Source organism: Pinus tabuliformis, chromosome 6, assembly GCF_031772625.1.
Source record: "Pinus tabuliformis cultivar Carrire ecotype Pingquan chromosome 6, CPIR1, whole genome shotgun sequence".
NCBI lineage: Eukaryota > Viridiplantae > Streptophyta > Pinopsida > Pinales > Pinaceae > Pinus > Pinus tabuliformis.
Window position 1 is genome coordinate 1,229,204,153 of NC_142292.1, and position 14,948 is coordinate 1,229,219,100.

The window sequence follows — 14,948 nt, forward strand, 5'->3', positions numbered from 1 at the left end:
CCACAAACAAAGACTAAGGAGGCAGTAGCACAAAGCTCTAATGAAACTTACACATTAGATGATGAGCCTTTGATGATCGACAATAAAACACAAACAAAGGCTGGAGCAGAAAAGGTTATAGGTGCTGATACATCAGATGAGGGCTAAGTGGTTGAAGTAATATTGGAAGATAAGACACCACATCAGGCACCACAACATGCAACAGATAACAGTCAGGCTCCAGTAAGGGGTGAATTAAAGAAAAAGACATCGTGGGTTAAAACTTCAACATATCATCACCCACATCACCCCGCAAGAAAACAACCAACAAGATGACAACCAATTAGCCACAAGGACAACAACCCCCACATGATAGATAGAGAGAAGCGACGATCCACCTACTACACATCAACATAGAAGAGCCACCAGGGTCAACTTCCATCTCAAGTGAGCGAGGCACGAGCTAGATCGAGAGTTCACCTTTCTCTTGGACGGCTAGATGCACGTGCATGGTACCAGTGGACTACTCTTTTGAGTAGATCTTATTATTTGTGTTCTTCCCATGTTTCGAGGACGAAACATGTTAAGGGGGGTGGAAAGTAGTATACCTAGGGGGGATAATATGGGGTATAAAGGGAGGTACCCAAGGGAATAATGTAATAATGGGATGGGCCATAGTAATAAATAAGGTGGTTAACCCGTATCATGTAAGCGACCACAAGTGGTTAGCAATAATCTAATAAGCCCATGGTATTAGATAGATGGTATTGAGAGAACCATGGTAATGACCCATGGTATTGTATGTATGAGGCCTACATAGAGGCTAGAGACTCCACATTGAGAGATGTCAAGGATTATTGTATGAACAGGCATATGGCTTGTGGAGTGCTCTCCTTCCTTAAGGAGTGAATGTATGGTGTTGCTTTACCTTAAGGGTTTGTTCAATAAAGAAGCATTTCTATCTATTTCTATCTTCTTATTTCTTGGATTTATTTGCATTGTATTATATTTTCAGATCAGATCTATAACATAAGCAACTTAGGCTTCTTAAGGATTTCTACTCTACCATGGGTATGACTGTTAACACTCACAAAACAAAAGTTATGATTATCAATCCAAGAAGGACACTTACACTAATTTTATGTATGACAATAATAACTTGGAGGAAGTGTATTCTTACAAGTACCTAAGAATTGATATTCATCACAAGCTCAACTAGAACTATAGCATTGAAAAAAGGATTAATTGGGGGGTGGAAAGATTATTTTGGTCTTGAAAATAATTGTAAAACGACAAACCTTGTAATGTGGGATAAAAAGAAGTTCCTATTTGAAACTTCAGTCACTCTTGTTATCTTATATGGATGTGAGGTCTGGGGTTGCAACATCTCTAGAGAATCCTATAGAAAGATTGAGCAAATCCAGAAGCATTTTATAACGTATAACCTGAAAATGAAAAGAAATACACCCTATCCTATTCTCCTTGTAGAAGTAGGTCTTTCCCCTATCGAGAACCTAGCTATGACTAGGCTTCTCGTGTACAAGCACAAACTCAATAACATAGGAGACCATAGACTTCCTAAGCTAGCTTTAAATTCCAACCAAAACCACCTAAGGCTCAAGCGGGGGTGGTAATAAAGACATGAGGGCCTGGTTAAACCATTGGGAGATCAACGAGAATGATGCATTGCAAAACATTAATAACATTAAAGATATTGTTACTTCTAAGTTCAAAGAAAAATGTGGTGCGTGAAAGATTTAGCAGCTAAAAGAAAATTAAGTTATTATAAGAAGGTCATCAACCCCACCCTAGAAGATCAAAAGTATCTCTGTGTTTTAACTAGCTCAAAGAAGAAAATTAATATAGCAAAGATTAGAACGAACTCTCATGAGCTCCATAGTGAAACTGGTCATTGGGTAGTAACTAAAACATCATTGATGGAGAGGATCTGCCATCTCTATGAGAATAGGAATGTCGAGGATGAAAACCACTTCCTCTTAGAGTGCCCCACGTACAACCACATTAGATCTCAGTTTCATAATCTCTGTCGCAATACTGACCTTCCTAGCCTTTTACGATGTCAAAATTATAGTGAGCTCGGGAGGCTTCTCTCCAAGCTTTTTGAGCATAGGAATAAAATAAATTTGTTTCTTTAGGTCCGATAGACCAAAGTTTGGTCTCAGTGGACGTTAACCATCATCATCATCATAATAATAAAATTATCATATAAAAAAATAAAAAAATATCATATAAATTTAAAATAATAGAAAATTTGATTTTAATTTTGTGATAATATATTATATGAATAAATATTAAGTAATTTATATTTTATATTGGGTTTGGAGTATATCCTAAAATGATTTATGTTTGGTTAAAAACTTATCTTTCTGAGACTTAAGGAAACATGTTAACAACTAACGTATGAGGGGAAAGCTTGCCATTTTATGGATCACCAATTAGTAATTGCAAGTGGGTTGGTTTTCCTTGAATAACAATAGTGAGTCAACATGAATTATGAGGATGATAGCCAATGATGGTTGTCCCAATTGCTAGTTAGACCACTGCTTTATGATATATTTTCCCATTATGTAAAATAAAAACTTTATATTCAATATGATATTATTCATTCTTAATTTAACTTTATATTCTATATGAAAGACTATTCTATATTCTTAATGCCCCAAATTTTTTTATGGTGCTGAGTTTATTTCCACCATATAAAAACGTGATTCAAACATTACTACTTATAAAGTTTCTTAAAATTTGTTTACTTTAATTTTTTTTACCCAAATTCCATCCACTTTTAACGTTTTAAACAATTCCTCCATTTGAAAACCACTACATCAAAAAAAAATTGAACGGACCTTCATTGGAAAAGATCCCAATCATATTTCTCAACTAATCAAAAGATCCACGAATCAAAATTAACCCAATTGATACAGTCTTTTTATGGTTGAAATATGTGGCTACAATTAAAGACATTTGAGATATGTTGCCCCGGCCTCAAAGTACGAGGTGTTGCCAACTTGCCAATTTTTTTATTTCTATCGTCTTATAGTTGAAATATGTGGCTACAATTAAAGACATTTGACATATGTTGCTCCGGCTTCAAAGAACGAGGTGTTGCCAACTTGCCAATCTTTTTCTTTCTATCGTTTTGCTTTTGTCAACATCCCGCCGCCCGGTGACTCTGCTAGCTGGATCATCCATCCGATTGGATTTGATGGGACATACAGTGACAACTGTATACGGATTCGTGCCGTCTAAAGCTTTGACTTAATTATCGAATCGCGGCCTTTGAAAGATTTGGAGGCAGCCTATTAATGGTAAGGAGGGAAAGCAAAGTTGGTATTTGCCTCTCATTATTAGGGACCGCTGTACTGCACTGCACTGCACTGCAAAATGTCTCCTCTCGCATGTGCTCTGCATACATAATTTTTGGTTCTCTCGCTGTCATACAAGTCATGAACTGAAGTGCCGTCGATTGTTCGGCAGGATAGCGTTTTCGAAGTTCGTTGTTGAGTTATCTCGCGAGACTGTAGAATTTTAGGGTTGTTTTCCACAAACCCAGTTTTCCCGACTTCAAATCTTGTTGTAGGTTTTTGGATTTTGCAGAAATTTTTTCGCTTCCTTGTGTATGATTTGTATGTTAACAGCGAGATATTTTTTCTGTTGTTGTAATCTCAGATTGGAGTGACATGGCCCGCGAGAAAAGAAAGATTAAGAGAATAGCTAACGCTTCGGCCAGGCAGGTCACGTTCGCGAAGAGGCGGAGGGGGCTGTTCAAAAAAGCTCAGGAGCTATCGATTCTATGCGAAACCGATGTAGCCCTCCTCGTTTTTTCTTCAACTGGAAAGCTGTACCAGTACTCCAGCTCCAGGTACCTTTCAAAACATTACTCCCGAGTCCCGTGTTCTTTCCTCTTTCTAATTTCAAAGTCGTCATTAACAAATAAAGAAGCACAGGTAAGTTACATTGAAGGTGTATTTCGCTATTTTGTTATTCGAGGTATAGCGCAGGCTCTGATAGAGACACAAGTTTAGGGATAATAGTGTGTGCGATGAAATAATAGAACTGGTAGTGAACTCAGTCCTCTACCTGGATCATATATTTCTTATGGTTATTTCTCGGCAGTTCCCACGCATCGAAATTTAACCAAGAACAAAGACCAAGAAACTTGAACGTAGATTTATCGTACCCATAAGTCCAAGGGCTCTTGATTCTTTGCATAAAGAAAATCAAGGCGATATAAAATCAGGGGTTTGATATATGCCCGTTTAGAATTAATTTAACAGTGTAATAATAAATATAGAATATGCACTACATATAAACAGTGAAATCCTTCAAAATCTAGTATATGTTACGGTTTAGTGTTCCCAACTGAATGCATAATGCTTATCAAGTATGAGCTTTTCATTAATTAAAAAAAAAGTTATTCTTCAGTAATCATATTCTAATCACAAATAGTTTGTTTCATTTTGACATAGCATGAAATAGAATTATTAAAACTTCAGTTTAAATATAAATATAATAATAATGATAATGTTGATGTGATTTATTTCCATTTCAAGATGTCTCAGCTTAATGTATATTTCTATAAAAGTGATGTTTTAACCGTCTTTATATACAGGGACCTGTATTTTCTTAATCTTCCTTATTTATAAATTCGTCTTAAAATAATAATATATTTGAATTTACAGGTTTATAAATATAATATTTACCCAAAAAAATTATTATTAAAATGTAAATATAAATATTTTAAAAATAATAATTTTTAATTTGTATATTTTAATTTCTAAAAAAATATTAAAAATGTAAATATAAATATTTTAAAAATAATAATATTTAATTTATATATCTTAATTTCTAAAAAAAATTATTAAAAATGTAAACATAAATATTTTAAAAGTAATAAATTTCAATTTATATATTTAAATTTCTATACCATTAGTTAAATTTGATTATAATCTTGCTATATAAATTTAAAATATCAAAATTATATATGCTTAACAGATCCATATTAAGTTGTCATGTGATGGATAGATTTTTTTAAAAGTAGTATTGTTTTATAAATCTAAATATAGAATTATGTTTTTTATATATAAATATTTTCATTTATAAAAATTTCTATAAATTCTTATTTTTTTTTGTTTGTATGTATTTCAGTGAGGTCATACTAATAAAAAAAAATTGGATTTTTTTTATTTGGTGATATATTTATCTTAATATATCTTATTTTAATAATATACAAATATAGATTTATGTTAATTATAGATCTAATATGAGGTGAGAGAGGTCAAATTTCTTCCTGTGCAAACTTTTTTAAAGTGAAAAATAGTAATACAATGTTAAATTGTATTTTTGAATGCTAAATAGAGTATATATAAGACCAAATAAACCTTTAATCATAAAAACTTAATTTGTTCACGATATATAAATAATTTTTTTGAATGATATATAATATATACATAATTGACGTCAAATATTTTACATAACATGTACATAGAGAAATTCCATCACGCAAAGTTTTTTTTATTATTAAGGTATTTTTAAGTATATGTCAAATTTAATTGGTGTTAAAATATTTTATTGATAACCCACATTGAATATTTTTTTATATACAACATTAAAATATTTTATTTTAACAATTTTTTTGCTATATATAGATATATATGAAATTGATATCAACTTAACATATATCTTCAAATAGTTTATTTAAATCTTTGGTTGAAATATTTTTGAAAAATATAAGAATTAAACATCTCAGTCACATTTTTTTAACTTCTAATTACTTTAGAACATATCCATTTTGTTTTTTATTATAGCCAACATTATTTTCATTTAGAACATAATTTTTATTTTTATTTTCATTTTTCTATTTTTTTAAAAGGGGGCGGATGGACGAACAAACTTACACATCCCCTCATACTTGGTTGTATAATGAGCTTCTTGGGTTAAAGAATGATAGACAAACTTACACATCCCATACTAGGCTGTAAAATGAGCCTCTTGGCAAACTTGCACACCCCCCTATACTAAGATGTAGAATGATTTTCTTGGAAAACTTACACGTCCCTCTCATACAAGGTTGTAGAATGACCCTCTAAACTAAAAAATAAAAATTAAAAAAAAAATTTAACCTCTATCATGGGGCAATTAAACATATGACTTTTACATCAAAAAACTCTTTTGATCACTATCTATCCAAAATTTCATAAACCCTCTCTTTTTTTAAAATAATATCTATACTTTAATTAATAATATAAAATAAAGTTGTTTTTATTTGAATCCTATTGCCTCTAATATGAACTAATCTTATGAACTTTCTCAACTTTATTTCGATATTCTTTGATCTTAAATAAGAGTTAAAAATTACTATTTGTACTAATGCTTTGAAGAATATTTTCGTGATCTCGGAACTCCATAGGCCAATTTTTTATTATACATGGCACATAGGGTCTTCATTCCTTTATTTACTCATTTCTCCACACAAAACATCCAATTATAATTATAGTCAAATTCAAAGACTAATTACTTGGTAAAGAGGAACTACTCCCAATTTCTCACTATTCAATGCGATGGTTATGGTTAAATTATTTTGCTTTTATTCTATATAGAATATAGACGTTCTTCATGCCCTTTACTATTCATTTCTCTACAGGAAAGATTCTTACCTATAATGGTAATTACAATCAAATTCAAGGTTTCAAAGTATTAGTAAGAAATATCTATTTCCAATTTGATTCTTACCTGTAATTACAACCAAATTCAAATTCAAAGTTTCAAAGTAAGAGTAAGAAAGATCTATCTCCAATTTCTCACTATTAAATGTGATGGTTATATGCTTATCACGAATACTTAATACCATTTTCTTACCTTAAACTTCCGTTTCAAAGCTTTTTACTATTTTTTTTTAAGAGAATCATGATGTCTTTGCAGATTACGTTTATGCCTTAATATCCCCACAACATCATTTTTTTCATAAACCACCGACAACAAAGCATAACCTATTCTAATTGATCTATCAATATAAAAAATAATGATGGTTTCACGGTCATGTCATTGCTGATTTCGATTTTCGTTATTTTAGTTTTATTATTCAAGCAAAAAGTAGATTCTCTCTGTTCAACTAGAATTCCTTTTTTTCACTCCTTTTTCAATTCTTTTCCAAAGTTTTGTTGAGACATTCGAATGGAGATAAATACTGTTACATTTTAATATTATTACATTTTCCTTAAGCTCAAAAAGATAGAAGGTTGTTAATGGTAGGATGCTAATTTGAAAATTAACGGGTGGAGGAACCTCTCACCTTGTTTTTGTCTAACACAATAATTTATTTTTACTATTTGAGATTGATTTTAAGAAACTTGGAAATAAATTTTTAAAAGTGATGGTTTTACGTTACTTTAAAATAAGTATTACATTGCTAATTGGTGAGTACGAAGGAAACTTATAACATATAACTTGTTTGAATATATCCTTGAGAATTGTGTGCAAAGATGGCTGAACTAAATTGACCCGCGATGAGGATAATGTTTCTGGTATAATTCTTTCCTTTAATATATTTTTCAAGCAGTTTATCTATGTCATTTGTTTCATTATAGAGTAGCTCATGATTACTTTGCATATTATATTGAGTAGTTTATAAATGTGATTACTTTCATTAAAATGATGTATAAATATTATTATTATTATTTTTTAATGGTAAGATGTCATGTTGATGAGTATTTGTTTTGTCAAACATTAGAGTTGTTTTTTCTCTTAAAAACAGCTAAAAAAACATATGAAAAAATTTATAATAATCTTAACATTTTTTATATAAAAAAAGAAAAAACACTTAAAAATATATATTTATATATAAAAAAATTATATATTTATTATTTATATATTTAAATAAATTTTAATTTTTAAAATTTTTAATTTAATATTAATTTTAATTATTATCTAAATTATATAAATTTTTTATTATATATAATATTAATATTCTATTAACTATTTTCTATAAATTTTGGAGAAATATCTGACGGTTCCAGATACCCGTACTCAAGTTTCCAACTTTCCAACGTTCTAAAAACTCATAGCACATAAACTATTATTTTGACGTCACGTTAAAATAAAAGATCAGTCGATGATGTTAAAGTTTATTGTAAAATGTGTATAAGTTAGCAATTACGTTCACGAAATGCGATGAAACTGAATTCAATGAAAGTGAATGTAATAATAAATTTGATTGATGTGGTGTTGCCATATCAGTTTTTTGTATGATCAGTTTTAGAAAATGGTTGTTCAAGCTTTTGACGTATTGAAGAACTTATACTCAATATTTCTAAAATTTTAGATATGGGCCATTTAGAAAATAATGGTGAAATAATATGTGTGAATGGTAAAATATAATATTTAAATTTAATAATTTTTAATGAAAATGAATGTAATAATAAATTTGATTGATGTGGGGTTGAGAAATGAGTTATTTCTTTAATTGGTTTTAGAAAATGATGGTTCATATTGTTTTTTTTTTTTTTAATAAAATTTTAGTTATTTAAAGGATAATAGTAAAATAATTTATGTGAACTGTAAAATTATATATATATATAGATAAATATAATTTTATATATAATTTTAAATATTAATTATTTTAAAGGATAATGGTGAAATAATTTATATGAATTGTAATATATATATATATATATATATATATATATATATATATATATGAGTTTATATTTATAAAATATTAATTATTTTAAGATAAATAATGAAATAATAATAGTGTATTGGGTTTTTGATTTATGGTGAATAAGTGCACTGTTAACGCATTCTTTGTCATATGTCACTGCTTCAAATCTCGTGTGGGTGTTTAGCTAAAAAAAAAATGAAATAATGATTATAAATTGTAAATTAAAATAAATAAAATTTTAAAAATGATTAAATTTATAACTATCATAAATTTTACAATAAAAATAAAGACTAGAGAAAATCTAACACTAAAAGATAAATTATAATGTGTAACACCATATAAAAATAGAAATAAATAACAATCTTGTAAATAATTTTAAATAAAATTTATAAAAACATTTAAGTTTAAAAATATTATTATTGTGCTTATTTTGCTATGGGTATTTTTTAGGAGAATATTTTATCTTCTATGTTGTTGCCTTTTTAATAGAGTTAATATCAAAGCATAATGTCAGGGAACTTTTTGATTTGATTTAAGTTCAATGAATTATATTTCTTCCTAAAAGACACCTACATAGTTAGAAGAAGATAACATTATTTTAACTTAAAAATAACTAAAAGTACCTAAGATATATAGTATCATGAGTGAGTTAAAAAAAATACAATGATTCAATAGATTTTATTCGTGTGTATGGTTATGGTTTAAGTTTGCATGACAATTAACTTAAGGAAAAAGAGATTTGTAGTTAAGGGAGGGTTGCTTCCAAACTCTTTTAGATGGTTGCAATCTCAAGACATCAACCTTACTTTAGATGGTTGCAATCTCCAGACATCAACCTTACTGTACATTTGAAGCATGTCCAACAAGTTCAAATGAATACCTATGAAGTTGTTAAGAAGAATTAATAATTGATTTGCGTAAGGATCTTCTAGTAATGGACAATAGATATGAAAATGTGATATGGGTTGGGTTGACTTGTCTCAACATTAGTTTTCTCCAAATACCATTTACATAAAAAACTATGCCCGTGAAGAAAGTAAGTGAAATTGTGGGGTTGAATCACCTCTATGAATTATCATTCCTTGTGAAGTAAGATAAAATCCCATAAGAAAGTTGAGTCATTATTAACATTGTCACATTTTTCCTTAAACCTCTTCTATAATGACCTATATTGGGTCTCACATTGAAAAATAATTCTCTTTCTTAACTCTTTCTTAAGTCAATATAATATCTAACAACTGATTACAATTCGCCTCTTAAGCACAACTCGATAATTAAGATAGAATGAGAGAAGAAAAAAGATAATAAGTAAAAGAAAATTTGCTTTGTATTTGTAGAAAGAATGGTTATCCAAACAAATCTCCATTACCTAATAACCTCTTTTCTATTTAATCTTCCCTTCTTTGTTGCTAATTTGAATTTCGTATCCTTTATAATGAGAAAGATTATCTCTATGATACACTGTTGATATAGGCACACAAACCTTAAAATTAAGATAAAATACTTTTTTCATCCACCAACTAGAATGTTTGCTTTCTTCTTTTGTCAGATTTATGTAGAAAAGAATCTTTTATTCAACTTAACTAAATCTTGTATCGAATGATTAACTAAATTTAGGGCTAGATTTTGTGCTGTGTATTCCTTTGTATAATTATAACATCTCTTCTAGAGTAAATGAGAATAAAATAATAAATCTCTTTCTTCTTTTCATAATATATCTTTGCACTAATAGAGACTGAATGTATGCTCAATACTAAACCCACTTACTAGTGCTCTCTTCTAATAATATTTTTATGTATTGCACATCGGTGGTACAATGTGTTTTTTTATATATTGAATAAAGCTTTGAAATTAGTCGAATAGAAAATTTGATCTCTTTTATCTATTTAATTGATCATTCTTTTATCTATTTAATTGATCATTGAAATTTTCATGGGAACTAAATTTACTTTTAAATATAATATTACTTTCTTATTAATAATAAAATTCACTTATTAGTAATAAAACCTACTTAAATCAAACTTAATTTCCCCTAAATAGACTTCTTTTTATGCAATGAATTAACTGGTTATGTTTTATTACTTCACTTTTATAACCTCCCATTGCACTTTATTATCACAAAACGTATGTCAAAAAGAAATGTTGAAAATTACTTTTTTAAACATTCCTTTTAGCTGGTGCAAAATAGTTTTGATTACAAAGTTAACATAATTCTCATAGTGATAACAAAAAAATTCCTCTGAATAGTTTATTTTCTGGCCACCAAACTTAAAATCACTCACTTATGTTTTCGATTCTAGGAGCTGAAACTAAAAAATGAGCAATGTGAGTGTGCTTTATGTTCATACTCTTTTTTTTCCACTTTTGTATTACTCTCTTCCCTATATGAAATAAAATAAACATGCTATTAGAAACAATGGGCATTAGACAGAAAGGGATTACTAGCTATGAATTTCATTATAGCGTTTTATGAGTTTTGACATTAAAAAAAACAGTGTTTTGGTAAGATTGTCTCATAACAGCATTTTTTTGTATTTTTATAGTTTGGAATTTAATTTTAATTCTTGATGAGAATTAGTGCATTTAAAAAGTATTTTTAGATGATTTTTTATTCGAATAGTATTTGTATTTTGTAGTTTACAATTTAATTTTGTTGGTTACATCATAATTAATGCATTTAAAAAGTATCTTTGAGATGACCTTTGTATTCAAATAGGTTAATCTATGAGGAAGCACATTTTGGCTTAAAGTACGCTCTTGTATTTCTAAATTTCAATAATGGAATTTGCAAGCTCCATGATGATTCGTAATTATAATTTTTTGTGCAAATCATTTTCTACTAATTTTTGTGCAAGTCACTCTCCATGCCCAAATTTATCATTTTTCCTAGTAAATATAATCTTATCCAAGGTAAGCCTACAAGAAAAAATCAACATTCATTCTTCTATGTCTTAGTATTGGATCATTTCAAGTCCATGATGATGAGTAGCCCTAGTAAACATGTTCACTCTACTTCAATCTTACCCAATATTGATTTGATAAAAAAAGGATTCCAAATATAAAAACCAAATTTGAGTAAACAATCCTTTTCCATGTGATAACATAATTTTTATAAAAACACTAATTTAGAAATAAATAATCTTTTAACCATTATTTTTTAAAATCTCTTTTGAATATGAATAATTTGTTTGAATATGCTTAGGCTCAAATTAAGAAAGAGAAAGAGAAGCTTGATATTTTCTCATCTCTTTTTCTCTTGCCCCCTTATATAATTACCATACTTTAATTTCTTCGTAGAATTGATACAAGCTACACTAGAGGAAGTTATTGACTGCCTTGTAAGGTGTTCATGTATTGATTCTTTTGAGGGATGGGATTTCCTACCTTAAGATTTTCTTAGGAATATCTTAATGTTATGGAAAACATTCAAACTCTTTCTACAAATGAAGAAGTTTTCTTATACAAGACATAGAATTTAGGGTTTAAGTAGCTCAGAAAAAGGAAAGATAAGAACATTGCAAACTAACAAGTAGAAATTTTAAAATTGGAGGGCTTATACTCATCCTTTACATTCATAAGCTCTTCAATTTATAATTCAAGTAGGACTTCTCTAAACCGTGGACTCAAAGCCTCATTGTACCTATATTTAAAAGTAGGGTTAAAAAATAACCGTCTAAGTATAGGACCATTATGATTAGGTTCCTTTTTCTCCAAGTTATATGGAATTATCTTGAAAAAAAGGATTAGCATATGGCTAGAAATCCATGGAAAAGGAAGTAAATGACATGTTATATTTACGAGTTATCATTCAATTATTGACCAACTTGTTATTATTAGAATCATCGCAAAGGAGCATGGAAATAATGAAACCAATCTCCAATGTTGTTTCATTGACTTAAGAGTACCTTTTGATATAGAGCCCTAAACAAGCTTGGGAATATGTTAGAAGACCTAAAAGTTCCTTTGCAATTGACAATCATTGCAGTAATTTTGTACAAGAATGTTATTACCAAATTTAGGAACATTGAAAAAAGGTGAGGAGAAATTAATTGTAATATATGAATAATATATGAATTAAGAAAGGTTACCCCCTATCCATTATCACATTGGGCATATATTGCCATGCTACACGTTGTTTGGAAGAAGCACGTGGTATTATCTAGTTTCTCATTAGTATAGTCATCATCCTTCTTCTTTGCTTTCATGATACTATTTTAATGGCAATTATTGCCAATGATATTGATAAAAAACTAAAAATTCTTAATTATTTTAGCTCTAGTATTGGTATAACTATTAACAACATCCAAAGAAATATTATGATAATTAAATTTAGAAACACCATTTAAGTTAATTTTGTATATCACAAAAGCAACGTGGAGAAAGTGATTTTGTGGAAATATCTCAAAATCAATTTTCCGATGAGCTTAACTAAAATTATAACATTGAGAAAAAGATAAATAGAGGGAAAAAAACTTACTACTAACTTGAAAGAAATTGTAGATTATTGAGATAAGAAGAAACTTGTCTTAGAGAGTCTTTTCATTCATATTATATTATGGTTATGAAGTCTGGGGTTACAGTATCTCTAAAAAGGACATGGATGAAGAGATAGAAATCCAAAAGAATAATATAAAATATAATCTCAAAATTAAAGGAAATAACCCTATCTTTTGCTCCTGATAAAAGTAAGTCTTCCTCACATTGAGAGCATGACTATAAATAAGTTCCTGAGGATTGGTACCTCTATTTTGTAATATTTCTTTTACAATTTTACTTCAATTATCAATAACTATTTGGTGGATGGTAGCGATTTAACCTCCATGGAATATTCTAGAATAATCATAGTAGTAATACACAAATCAAAGGTTCATTTATCTCCAAAGTAGTTATGTTATTTTTCCCTTTTTATTAAATTGATTAATTAAAAAAAAAACTATATGGAGGAGTGACATATGAAATGAGTTATGGTTTTCTGGGCATGTGGTTCTGATAAGCCATGGTATTATCCCATGGTATTCTAACAAAGGCTATTTATAGATTAAGAATACCCATGGTAAAATGTTGTAAATTTCCATGGTTAAGAATCTTCTTACATGTTTCTTAAATGTATATAATTTAACTTTTAATAATAATAATAATTTAGTTATTTGTTTTGTGCATTAACTATTTCCTATAGGATTTGGGGTGCTTTGATGGAATGAAGGCAGATGCGACATTTGAACAGGGTTTATAGCTAGAATTTCAAGGAAGAAGATCCAACCACTGAATTGGTTGTTTAGCATTACCATCGTTCAAAGGTCAGAGTTTTGATAAGGGTGCAACCTTGGTTTTTATATGGTTTCTCGACGGTATGCTTCTCTACCTCATCTGACGGGTTGTGTCCATTTCTAGGTTTTGTGCTTTTACTTGGGGTTTTTTACTTTGCAACGAGGATTATTTTGGGTTCCTCGATTTGGATCTGTTGGTTCATTTGGCTTGGAGGGCGTGGTGTGGTCCTCATGGATTATGTGGAGGAAGTGGACTATGACACAATAAGCCCCAACAGGGGTGCCATATTTGTCACAAATGGTGAAGTGGTGACTAGCGACGATCTTATCCCTTAGTCTTTTGGGTGTGTGATTGTGAGTTTGAACCTGATTAAAGGGTTATCTTGGAACCCTAGCTGCATGGTTACGAGGGGAAACCAATATTTTTCCACTTGTGATATTTACAGGCGTCGATTGGGGGTATTACTCGTACTCTTCTCAATTTTTCAAATGAAGAGTTTTTTTATCTACCCATGCCATTTTCTATGGGTTTTAATGGTGATGGCTTAAATTTTCCTCACTAGAGTGGTGGTTCCTCCACTTTCTTCTTTCCTCAACAACTAAACATTTTAGACTGAGTTGACGGTTTCTTTTCGGGGGCATATTTTATCCCTGTGGACCAACCTATTGGGGGGCGGTGCCTCAAACCTCTGTCAATCAAGCAATGTCTATTGTGGAACCTACTATTGGTTTGGGGCCGTAAGTCTCGACAGATGGGGTTTCTACCAATGAGATACAGGAGGAGTGGGTTTTAGATCTTCCTACCAAAACTAAAAAGAAATGTTGGGCCCTAAAAGGTGACCTCAACCCTGTGCCTTATAGCCTTTGTGTGGGGGATGATCTTGAAATGGCTAATGCTGAAGATTTGGCAGAGAAATCCCTAGTGGGTTATGCACGAGGGAAAAATTGGTTTGTGCCTTATAGACTTGGTTTCATTACCCATGTGGTTTTTGAAGCTCCTAGCGTTTTTCTTCTGGCCATGGGAG

At 29.8% G+C, this 14,948-nt stretch overlaps 1 protein-coding gene across 3 annotated transcripts in view; it reads left to right on the forward strand.

The window, feature by feature from the left end:
* Nucleotides 1-3,311: 3,311 nt before the first annotated feature.
* Nucleotides 3,312-14,948, forward strand: part of LOC149263131 (MADS-box transcription factor 23-like) — a 178,779-nt gene continuing 167,142 nt past the window's right edge. The window contains exons 1-2 of one of the 3 annotated variants that reach the window (XM_089387171.1): nucleotides 3,312-3,530; nucleotides 3,667-3,859. In XM_089387171.1, the coding sequence (XP_089243297.1) occupies nucleotides 3,678-3,859 (182 nt within the window). In that variant the 5' untranslated portion in view covers nucleotides 3,312-3,530; nucleotides 3,667-3,677. Of the gene's footprint in view, nucleotides 3,574-3,666; nucleotides 3,860-14,948 lie in introns of all 3 variants that reach the window. The other 2 variants (XM_089387167.1, XM_089387165.1) reach the window with 2 other exon arrangements.